Consider the following 13330-nt stretch of genomic DNA (forward strand, 5'->3'; position numbering starts at 1 on the left):
AATAAGAGGTGATTTACATCATTTTTATCTTTATCTTATTTTTATCATTGTTATTATTACCAGAAAGACTTAAGTACAGTACTATGATTTTATGGTGTTTTATGAGTTATTAAATATTTTTATCCCCATACTTCTGTTCTGAAACATCATGTAGTAGTAGCCTAGGATGACTACGGTATCAGTAGTCTTCTAGTCTACATTTTCATTTTGTTTTGTTCTTTACGTGATTTATTGCTGTACAGTAAGCAAGTTTTGTTTTGTTTGAGTAAGCATACGGTGTAGTTTTTATTAGTAAACCAAGGTTAATGACTTAACATATCACGATTGCGCAATACCTATTGTATTTTGACTATGTAAAATGCAAATTTATAATCACGTTAACGTCCATTTATATAGTGTCCCGGAACGGCATTGTTCCTGAGTAAGAAACATATAAATATCATATTTAAATTATCCAGAAGTCCTTAGTTACTCACACGGGGAAAAAAAGTTTTAGGCCTAAATCATTTGAAACCTGTACATTACATATTTTTGGTCGAGTTTTCGACCACTGGACGACCACTAGTTAAAGTTAATTGTATTACAACAATCTTTATAGTAAGCAATATAAGCTTGAATCGGACTTATCTGCCTTCAGCTAATCCATCATATGATAGTACGTTAGAGAGTATGCCCATGCTGAAGTTTTACTTATACTTGAAGAATGACTTAATTTAGTACCAAGAAATAAATCACACCCCTTACATACACTGTGCTGTTTTAATGCTGTGTAGTTGATTGCTACTGTATTAACCTGTGATCGCATATTAATTCATTCATTAGGAATGTACTAAAAAAAATACTACTTTTATTTTTTTTAAATTTCTATGATTTATTTACAATAACAGAAATGTGTAAGATTAAAATAAATTAATTTGTTGCATTGTCCATTTAAAGTTACATCATAGTAAATTAAAATTCCACTGAAACTTAAACAATAAAAGCCGAAATTAGTTATAAAGAAAACACGAGTTTCCTTTTGTATTGCTTTTACAATCGAAATATACATACTGAGCCACGGCTCGGTTCCCCGGTACTTTTCATTTTAAATATTCAAATAAAGTCGATTATTTTTAATGTTTTATGAAACGTGACATAGCAAATTTCCACGGAACTTTTTTTGTCGGCTACTACTTTATTTTATTTTTTGGTCAGGTTAGTTTAAAAACAGTGAATTCTGTATACAAAAAGTGAAATGTTCTAAATCATATTTTTTTTATTTTTGGCTTATGTACGTAATTTAAATTGTACGAGAGGGGCTTCCCACCGTGCCGGATTGCGCCGTGCGGGCATATTTTGATCCAGTGGCGGGTGTTTGGTGTTTTGAATAAGAATACTGAATTGCTCGTTTTAAGATCGTATCATTACAAATCCTATCATTTTAAGATTTGCTTACACTTACGAGAAATGCATTTTCCATTTGTACATTTCTCAGGTACAAATTTTATGAAATAACGTACATTATTGCGTTGTTTGACAAGTAGCTGGGGACCTAGCTTTGTTCGGGAAACTTTACACTTTTAAAGTATTCCTTGGTCAATGTAATGCTATCCCAAAAATAATAATTTGCGGTATTTTTTTCTTGACATTTAACTTCTATTCAAATAATAATATCATAGTTTACTGAAATGATGAGATAGAAGAGTTTTAAAAAATTTGTTTGGTTCCCCTAAATGGCCGAAACTATAGAAATTACCCAGTATTTTTCACGCTGAATTCAAAGAAGGCTATTAGTAGTATGAAAATCTTCCCACCTTCCTTCCTTTGAAGTATTAGTCACTGCAAGAACTTGGACTCGCTCCAAAACCAGAACCGAAACGTTTAATTTACCCTCAATTTTTAAAATGTAATAAGTTACAATTTTCTGGAAACTCAGGACACTTTCTGACTGAAAATAATTACGGTTGATCCTTGTTGGTGAGTACCAAAAAGGAACCTTAGGTATAAACATGGTTGTATATCCAAGTTTGGTTGTCCTTGATATTGCACTATTTCATTGACACTGACAAATTAGGGCTAGGCTGCACTATAAGTTAATTGGGAGTTTATTTGATATCTAGTCCTAAGCTTATAGCCATCTTAAGGCAAACATAACCAAAACCTAACCACAGACATATAAATATAAGTGATATAAATATAAACACTCATCCTCTGTAGGCCTAAAGCTACCTATCTATATTTTTTTGGGTTAGGATTAGTACTTTTTTGAGAGAGTGTCATTATGTACTGAGCACACTTAGATGATATAGGGTATCAGTGATTTATGAAATTATTTATTTATAAAAAGCAACCTAACGGAGTTACCTTAATGATGCACCCAGTATTTAATACAAAAATTAAAGCTTATGCCTATGTATATTAGTTTTAAAACAGAGTAGAATAAGGCACCTATAATCTAGATTAGGCATTGATTAGTGTTTATAAACTAAACATGGATGAACCACTAAGTCAAGCTACTAATCCAGTTGTTCAGGCTAGGTTTAACTGAACTCTGAAAGCATCCATCTCAAAACGGCCACAACTTAAGAACAGATCCTAGAATTTGATTTATTTTAAACTTTATTTTTCTGAAATAGATAGCTAAACTGTCCAGTGCAATCATCCCACACTGCAAATAGCAACACTCAAACTTAGTTAGGTAAGCTAGTGGTAGGTTACAACTAATTATTATCCCTGTGACCGATTCAGTGTAACATCTGACATAAGTCAGAATCAGACGACATTATTGACAACGACACTCGTCGTGTCGTTTCTTTAATTTACGGTATAATATAGTATAAAACATCTACCATATCCATAATAATGTTCTACCACTGCACCTAAACAGCAGAAAAAAGCAAATCACCAAATTCAAATCACCAAGATTCGCACAATATGACAAATTATTTATAAATTAAAAACAGTATATCTTCTGTGCCAGTAGTTAATGCGTGATTGAACTTCAAACAAACAAACAAACACACAAACTTTCACATTTATAATATTAGTAAGATAAGATGTATTAATTAAATATTAATTACTAGCTGTGTGCCCGTTCTACGCATGGGGATCCTCTAGTGGTCAGTTGAAACCTTCCTAAATAAAGAAAAACTATTGGTTTGCATATTTTCAGATATGCTAGCCAAACTATTATACAGAGGGGTGCAAAAGTAGGTATACAGTACAAACAGGCACACAACACACACAACACATAACAACACACAACACACAAGGAAGTGAGTGTTTTTTATCAATTACAAAATTTTTAAGAGTTAATTTAGGTGTCTTAATACTCTTCAAATCAATTTCTTTTTATATGAGTGAATATATTTTTCTATAATGTTTCAATACTGTATACCTACTTTTGCACCCCTCTGTATACAAACAAATACAGTATCTGACAGTTTCAAGTAAAAAAAAATGCGCAATAGATCTATGAGGGGTACACTTCCATATCTGTTGGCACAAACAACTAAATTAGTAATATTGATTATTCGATTGTTTAATTCCATATATCGTTTGGTTAGTTAGGTTAGGTTAACCTTACCTAACTAACCAAACGATATATAGTTAAAATACTCCACCTCAACCTCGCCATTAAACATTCAGGTTGGAAATTTCACTATCAAAGGTGCTCTTGGCCTGTCCGTACGGAACACTGAGTTATATGCGCTACCAACTTATGAATAATTGTTTAAGCCTACGAACCCAAGAGATGGATAATTGGTCTGTTGGACGTATGGTCCAGCGAGCAGCACATAGCGTTGAGAAGACACATTAGAAATACGATTTGAGTATAATCCGTAAACCTCTGTTACAATCACCCACTGCAGTTGTCTCTAAACACTTTACACAACCACCATTGAAGTGCCCCCCTATAAAAAAGTAATTTCTGACCATATATGGCCATATCAAAATTCCATATATGGTTTCATAAAGCCATATATGGTTTTTTATGGACATATATGGAAGCAGATATGGCCAGATGTGGTTGCATCCATATATGGTGGTGTCCATATATGGTCATATATGTAGTCTATATATGGAATTATTGGCCATATATGGCCATACATGTTTTCTATATATGAAATGATTGTCCATATATGGCCATACATGTTTTCTATATATGAAATTATTGCCCATATATGGCCATAAATATCCTCCATATATGGAATCATGGTCTTTATATGGCCATATATGACTCCCAGGTATGGAATTAAATTACTCATATACGGAATAATAATTTTCCATTTATGCTCATGTATAAATGAGTTTTTGACAATAACTGGAATTATTATAAGGAATTGTTGCCACATTTGGATTTTGTAACTGGACTCCCAAACACTTCTTATAATATATATAATACTATAAATCTTAAAGTTTGTGAGTTTGTGTATTTTCTTGTTGCTCTCGGAAGCACAAACTACTGAACTGATTGAGTTGAAATGTGGTACAGTGGGGGGCAGATAATATAGGCATTTCTCATTTAAAGTAATTAGTAGTAAAGTAATAAAGTATCCAGATTTGAACCCAGATGACAAAATCCTGTACATACATCTATTGTACAATTTTACTATAACGCAACAAAATCTTAAAACTGACGTATAATTTTAAAATTGTAAGTGTAGTAGGCCTAAATAAAGAGAATATTATATTAATAATTAATTTATTGTACCTTTGCTATCAAACAGCTGCAAATATCTATGTCACGTAGTTAGGCTATATTAATAATAAAATTCTTCAAATGACATAAAATGTCTAAGAAAATCTTGTTTTACGAGACCAAATACAGCTTCTCTTATTCGTAATGGGTTTTGTAAAGACATCTGATATGAAGCGGTTGTGGTGTAGAGGTCAAAGGGGTAGACTCCCACGCTGGAGTCCCGGGTTCAAATCCCAGTCGGCTACTTGAAAATTTTGTTTTGAAATTTTCAAATTAAAAATTTTTATTATGGTTTTAATGCATAGTTTATAAGATTTAATGTAAAAATATGTTTAATTGTAATTTTTTTATTTATTTATATATTTTTTATTAAAAAATTTCCATATATGGGGGATTCCATATATGATCATATCTGGTTATATTTGGTCCAAAACCAAATATAACCAGATAAAAAAAAAATTATATGGCCATATATAAACTTTTTCATAAGGGCCGTCAACGAGTTGAAACCTTATATGTAAGCTATCGGTAACGCTTATGTAAAAAATGTAAGTTTCCCAGGCATATAGAACACTGAGTCAAAGTCTTTTCCCCGGTTATAAACCCAAAACTCGATAGAAATTCTATACACAAAGAAGCTCTATTTTCATTTACGGTTACCCTACACATTATTGCACTTGCGATTAATTAAATCCGTTATGTAAGGAAAAACGGTTTTAATCCAACTTGGTTTGGATTTGCTTTTGAAACTTGATCTGAAATGATTGCGGTATTTGTAAACAATATTCAATGTAAACATATCAGTGACAGCTAGAGAAAAATAATCTTGATCCGAACAGCTGTTCGCTATTTCATATATGATGATTATGTGATAAACATTGTGAGAAAACTTGACAAAAATCGCACAAAATTGGGTTTTAAACGTCCGTAAGTTTTTTTTTACAAAGTAGCGAGGCCATATTTTAATAGCTAAAGACACTTTCGCCAATCCAGTGAATACATTAAAATGATTCGAGGATCTTGATAGGTACTCTCGTTTTCAGGAGAAGGCCGCGTAAAATGGCCTTTGGACCGTGACAGACGGAAGATAGACAACAACGGAATTGAGATAATAATTGATGATTGATATAATAACGGAATTGAGATGAAACTTTTTTCGGATTCTTGAATGTTTAAAACGTAAAAATAATCTAAATGTTGATGATTCTGAGCAATGTACAGACAAAACTCTAATTTTATTTATATAGATTAGTACCTGTGGTGATTTTTATTAGAAATTTATTGAAGTAAATAAACAGCAAAGTTAAAAACCATCTGACCAGTGTTTTTATTTAAAAAGTACGTAGGCCTATTTGATTGGCTTTGTTTTCTGAACTAAAATATCTATTTCCTGATCTATTTTTAGTTAATGTTTTCGAAACATAATTTGGCAAAACGATTATTTATTCATTAAACAACTTGATCGAAAAATAATTTCTAAACATTGGAGGACAATTAAAACACTTTTGAATTCTAATAAACCTAGCTGCCGTACCTGTGTTTTACATCGGAGAGGATTTTGAAGAGAAAAAGTTTGATACACGTCACATATTTCAAATCCCACTCCAAACACGTCATGTTAATACGTTTACTTCCTTAAATTAAGAATGTCAGAATCTCCAATTAACAGGCCCGTAGCAAAAGTTAAAAGTTTCACAAATCGAATAGTTTCTACCTTTTGGACCGCAAAATCAAAGAACTTTATTGACAGCATTTAAAGCTGACTTCGTTAAACATTCTGTTATCTACATTCTTCAAAAATGTAAACATTGTGAAACTTTGGAATCCCATGGGGCGTAACTCAAAGAAAACACGTTAAATGTAATCGGTATATTTGTTAACCAGGTACAGGGCTACCTCTTGAATTGATATAGATAATAAATCGAAAAATAAAGAAATATAAGTTGATTGATTATTGGCTCTTACAAAAGGGTAAACAATCAAGGAACATGATTTAATTAAGTAACCACACATCACTGAGTCTTTATCTTCATTCTTTCTTGTAAAAATCGCTTTGATTGTGGCTATATAAAATAGGGAAGTAATATTTCACTGTACAACGAGCTCAAAAAGCTCGAGAACCAGCAATAAGATGGAAATAACCGGCAGAACCTTTAACCATCCACTGGCTCGCTAGTCGCTACCCCAGGTCGGTCGGTAGCCGGGTAGCCCATCACTGGAACCCGTTAGGCTCGCCCCTACCTCTCGCCACAAAAGAGACAAGAATTTTGCCTTGTTCCACACGCCTTTGATTGTTTGAGGCGGGAAAACTATTTGTGTGCTACGGCCCGCCCAACACAGGATATTGTTTTCGTATTAGTTGGCCTTTTTCCAAGATGACCGTGACCGTTAACTTATTTTATGGACTCCCTTGGAGAATAATTCAAAACTACAAAGAACATTTCTAATCCCACAGTATACTAGCTATTTAAATTATAAACACTTTCGTGTTTGAAAAATATTTTTGGACGATAAATTTTGCAGCTTTTTGAAATCATCCAAGATGGCCGCCTGCCTCCAAGGACTCAACAATAGGCCTAATTGTGCGACTATAAAGCAATAACTTCCCACCTTACGCTTGCGAATTAGTACGGTACATATTTGTATCCACAGTTGCCAGGACGACTATTAAGACGACCAAAGATTACATTGACATTTAGGTATTTAATCTGTAGAATAGTAATTGTTAAGTAATCTGGAAGACAACTAATTAAAATGAAGTGCGAAAGATGGGTTATGAGAGTGCTCAATGCCTGAAGCATAATCCATTTGTTTGAGGTGCGGATTTTCAAGCTTGTAGAACAAATAAATATCACAAAGTAGAAGGGCAGGGGTGAAAGTGACTGAAGTGACGGGATACCCGGGTGGATTTTCAGTGACTGGATTCCAGTGGTATGCGGTAAAATATATAGTGACTGGCTTAGCAGCACAAATTTTACGTGACTGGCTTTCCCATGCAAATGCGGTGGTGACTGCATTAGCATAGCATTTTTTACGTAATTATATTTTAGTATTTTTAAGAAAAAAAAAGAGATATATACGTTCAGATATGTCTAGGCTTAAGATATTTACCAACATATATTATATATATATCATAGTCTTGAAATATATTGGGGGGTGCAACTGACTGACTTCCAGTGTATATTTTATGTGACTGGCTTCCCGGGCGCGGCCGTGTATATATATATATATATTCATATGATTTTTAACGGATGGTGGTTTAGCCTCTGGGGACATCAAAACGAAAATGTAAATCCGTCGTCTAGAGCATACCATGAGACCTACAGTAATATGGTGGCTAATTTCCAAATTCGCTAAAATCAGACTTTTTATAATTATTTGTGTCTTTCATTCTGATTTCATAATAAACTATGTAGACACCACAACATAAGTATTCCCATCCAACTTTTCTTTCTATCACAATTTGCCATAACAATCAATGAATGTTCTGTTTCAGATTTGGTGTTTTTTCCTAAGCCCAGGGTTAAGAAACCTAAACCAAAACCATCAACGATAGCCGGTAATTAAACAGCATATTAAATTATTTTATTTAATCCCACAACATTTATCATTTATATGCAATCAAAATGTTATGATTTGTGATTTGTTACTCTGGGAAGTGCTACCTAACTCCACATTATCAGAGTTCAAAATATAAAGTTGTCATGTCTAACCATGAACTTGAAACATCTCATACATTCATTTATTATGTAATGTTTATATAGTATTGTACATGCATAATATAAATTGTATTAAGAAGTAGTTTAGCTATAAGAGAGATAGCATACACTACAATATTAAAATGACCACATTTCTAATTTTATTTTAAAAACTCATATATTTTTTCTTGAAGTTTTTACATGTAAGTGTAATTTTTTCTCATGAAGAATATATTTTCATTCAACTTACACACTTGTATGAGTATTACTTACTTACTGTTACTCTCAGGGCCATGCATATCTAAGAAAATATTTGGCCGCACCAACAAAGCCTCTCCATCTTGCTCTATCCTCTGCATCCTCCTCAGTTGCTCCTAGTTGCTCCATGTCTTTCTTTACTTGTCTCCACCATTTTTGTTTTGGCCTTCCTCTCGGCCGTCTTCCTTCGGGATTTCTTAGTAAAACTAATTTTAACTTATTTTGCTCCTCTCTTCGTAAAACATGTCCAGCCCATCTAACTCTTCTACACTTAAATTCACACACCACATCTGGATCTCTGTAGAGTTCTCTCAGTTCTCGGTTGTGTCTCTTCCTCCATTCACCACCTTCATAAATTGGTCCATAGATTTTTCTTAAAATCTTATTTTCGAATGTGATTTTAACTTCTTTTCTTCTTTTTTATTTGGTTTCCATGTTTCAGCTCCGTATAATAATACTGGGCTTATTATTGTCTTATAAATTCTAACTTTGGTGTTTTTTGACAGTAACTTAGAGGACATCAGTCTGTTGCAAGCGTAGAAACATCTGTTTGCCAGATTTAGTCTATTTTATAAGTATTACAAGCTGAAAATGAATGTGTAGTGAGTGACCGGAGAATGGTGTGAGATAATTTGTCTGGCTTTGATTTGACTGACTAAGATAAGCTGTTTATTGAACCAGTAATATTTATAAGACCATAACCAAGGATAGCTAGGTCTAGTTTTGAACTATTGGTTTTCTTAAGGTCAGAACTGGTTTAACCTTTTGATTATAATGCAAGTATAAGTAAGGTCTCAGCCACCTGAAATTAGCTTTGTATCATGGTTTTATCTTGATTACCAAAACACAATTTAATGACTACAAAGTAACTTTTCTTTAAAACCAATTGCTGGTATTTCAGCTCCTAATACGGAAGAACCACACAAAGATGGTGAACAAAATGATGATTCCTCTCTCGCTGATCACAGCATCATCAAAACACCTAATTCTACTGAAGCTGCAGGTAAGTTTTGTTCAATAAGAATCTGCTGTCTATCTATTTCTTATGCATGAATTTAATCCTTTAAAACCAGGGCCGGATTCGGGATTTCCTAATAGACCTGGTATTCCCGGGCCGAGGGGAAAATATTTTTCTAAATATCTACAAATAAAATGGATAGCCATAATTTAACTTATTTTTCAAATTTACTAAATAGTCAGGCTAATAAAGCCTTCTGAGTTTATTGGAATAAATAACTGTAGGTGAAGTTAAACTATTTTTCAAATTCACGCCTTAACACAACATTGGTCTTAAAGACGCGGGAGAAGGCTGTCACTGCCACTATGCTGGCTTGATGATTCTGCTCACTGTGATTAGAGGCGCACACATGTTCTAATGTTATTGCAAGACAAGATACTATTGTCACCCTTACGGTACCTCATTAAAAGAAAGTTATTAAACAAACTTTTGATTAGCTTACAAAAACCAGCAGGATGGAGTTAAAATACATAATGCGTTGTGTTAAATGATCAAAAAGTGATGAGTTCTTTACAATTAACAAATTAACAATACAAATATATCTCTTGAGTGTGCATTAGGGGTTTTTATTTATTCAATACTCTCTAAAATGCCATTCTAATTCTGTAACTCTCTCCTCAGGCCCTAGGATCGGTATAGTTAGCCGAAGTTCATTGTTATTGCTTTGTTTTGCTTTGCGAATATAATATAGATGCAGTATTACCATAGACTGACCAGACTTCTCATCCCATTGCAAAATGTAAAAATGTTTTTCATGTCTGGTGAGACTGTGCACTAATGTCAAAGAAATTTTTTTTATATTATATTAGGGTTAACTTTATGATTTGTGCTTTACTGCTTTACTTTTGTAAACCAAGGGACAAGCTATTGTGTATGACTATTGTTTTTTTTTTTTGTTTTTTGGTTGAACGAGGTGTTAAATAGCTACAATAACGAGGATTATCTTTAGCTGATCCATAAGGATGCTAATCTACTAAGGCACTATTTTTAATCCATTGTATCATGTAGTGTACGAAGTTTATGTTTGCGAGCCCAAAATTTGAAGTCGCTGCATTAGCAGAAATGTCCATGAAACAAAACAATTCAACCCGCAGAGCATTCCGGCAACAATGCTCTGAGGGTTAAATTGTTTTTATTCAGTCCCACAAACTTTATATCACTAATTAATAGATTCATAAAATTGCTAAAAAGTCAGAACGAAGAAAATTTCTCAAAAAACTTACAATGATAAAATTGTGTTGTGGAGTGGTGTCTAGGCAATTAACATGCAAGCCTGATATCATAATAGTTTTTTAATAAAGGTTTGTAGGAAAGTAACTTAAGCCAAACGAGAGGGTGAGAATATTTTTGGGTCTATGGATGTCAAAATGTTAGATCCAACCCTACTTAAAACTGAAGTTACGTTAACAAAATTTATTTAGCACCAGTATTCTTTAAGTTCAACCTCAGGGCTTTGCTCAATTCAATTAGCATTGAAATGTCTCCTATTATTGTATTTTAGTTACTTACTTGGTGTAATCTGATTGCCAGATGGACACAAGGTGAAATAATTAAATGACATGTTGTTTTATGTTAAGTATATTTTCAAACATTACTTTGAAATAAAATATTAGCAAAATGAAAATGTGATGAGTTCAATAATGCTTTTAATCCTTAAAAATCAATCGAAACATTAAACATTGTTACCTTACTATGTTGATGGGTTGTCCTATAGGCTTTCTAAAAGGCACAAATATTGAACCAATGTACTTATCTGAGATTTGGTGGTAAAAAATATCAGAATTGTTAGAAATTTGGAATATGCTTATTAGGGATGGACGGGATTGAATTTTTAGTTCGGGACGGGACGGGACGGGATTTTTTTCTGTGCATAAAAAGAAAGTACTGTATTGCAGTTACCAAAAAAGACATACAAAATCAATTTTTACCATTTGTGGCACTGATCTATAAAAACTAAAAAATGGGTAACAATTTACAGGTACCTATAGTAACTTGTGACTCGCGGGTCACGGGGTGATCGTCTGTATGACTCACGGTCACGACGCGATCGTCGGTATGACTCGCGGTCACGGCGCGATCGTCGGTATGACTCCGCGGTCACGGGGTTATCGTCGGTATGACTTCGCGGTCATGGGGTTATCGTCGGTATGACTCGCGATCACGGCTCGATCGTCGGTATGACTCGCGGTCACTGCGCGATTGTCGGTAGGACTCCGCGGTCACAGCGCGATCGTCGGTATGACTCGCGGTCGCGGCGCATTCGTCGGTAGGACTCGCGGTCGCGGCGCGATCGTTAGTAGGACTCCAAGGTCACGGCATGATCGTCGGTATGACTCGCGATCGCGGCTCGATCGTCGGTAGGACTCCGCGGTCACCGCGCGATCGTCGGTATGACTCGTGGTCACAGCGCGATCGTCGGTAGGACTTCGCGGTCATGGCGCGATCGTCGTTATGACTCCGCGGACACAGCATGATCGTCGGTATGACTCGTGGTCACAGCGCGATCGTCGGTAGGACTTCGCGGTCACGGCGCGATCGTCGTTATTACTCCGGGGACACGGCGTGACTGTTGTTATGACTCGCGGTCACGGTGCGATCATCGGTCCAATAATTGTGGCCACGGCGCGATCGTTGTTATGACTCCGCGGTCACGGCGTAATCGTCTAAATGACTTCGTCTCCTGCGTTCGCGGACCTATCGCTCGCAATAATGGCGTTATCGGCACTCGCGAAGCGGAAAAATCGCCGACGATCGGACCAAATCCTGTCCCAAAAAATTCCCGAGTCAAATGTAATCCCGTCCCGATAATCGGGAATATTTTTTTCCCGAAAAATTCCCGAAATTTCGGGACCTGTCCAACCCTAATGCTTATTAATCTGTGTGATACCATCAAAGCTAGCAGGAAAACAAACATGACATGATACTCAAATATATACACTAGAGAGTATTTTTGACTGTTGCACTATCTCCTAGACTGAAAAGTAGGGAAGTGTGAGTTGAGTAGTGAATTTATGAGTAGAATCAAGTTTTTAAAAAACCAGCAAACTTTAAGCTTTTTCGAGTCAATTCTTTTTTTAGAAAAGTCATTGTGTGATTGCTTCAAAATATGTAGGCTACAGGTTTCTAATATAAGGTCATATATGGTGTGTGAGTAAAAACAATTTAAAATAAAGCTTTTTTACCTTAGTTTGAAATACAAATACTGAATATTTACTTGTAAAAACACCACAAGAATACGACTGATTACGTGGTGTGCTCAACAGTGCACAGAATTTGTTTTTACTCATTAACGATCATCAATACCAGACTATTGACAGCTGGTTCAATTTGAATTTGATATTGATTCATATTTTTATCTAAAAAAGTGATTTTGCAGATACCAACAAAGACATTAAAGTCTCCACAGCAGATGGACCTTGTACTTCGGCCAATGAGAAGCATGATGAGGACAGCTCAGAAGATGAGTTTGGATTTTACGATTTGGCCAGACAACAGAAAGGTGAGATTCGCAATATTTATTTTGTTTGTCAACAGTCATTGCTGTTTGATAGTTAATAGTAGACGGTTATCTTTCACAAACTTTGTCTACTAAGAGATTGCAAATTATTTTAAAGCAAAAGGACAATACCTCAAAAACAACATATCTGCAGTACTTGAGGTGTACTGTTGTGTGTA

The 13330-nt window shown here is 34.7% G+C and overlaps 1 protein-coding gene across 1 annotated transcript in view; it reads left to right on the forward strand.

The window, feature by feature from the left end:
* The window catches only part of LOC128999507 (DNA ligase 1-like), a 45506-nt gene that overhangs the window by 16452 nt on the left and 15724 nt on the right, over positions 1-13330 (forward strand). Inside the window, exons 8-10 of the mRNA XM_054426072.1 lie at positions 8178-8240; positions 9539-9640; positions 13032-13154. Of these exons, the coding sequence (XP_054282047.1) occupies positions 8178-8240; positions 9539-9640; positions 13032-13154 (288 nt within the window). The remainder of the gene's footprint in view (positions 1-8177; positions 8241-9538; positions 9641-13031; positions 13155-13330) is intronic.

The sequence above is a fragment of the Macrosteles quadrilineatus genome, unplaced genomic scaffold, assembly GCF_028750875.1.
Source record: "Macrosteles quadrilineatus isolate MER2022 unplaced genomic scaffold, UCM_ALF_1.0 Scaffold_8__2_contigs__length_117827958, whole genome shotgun sequence".
NCBI lineage: Eukaryota > Metazoa > Arthropoda > Insecta > Hemiptera > Cicadellidae > Macrosteles > Macrosteles quadrilineatus.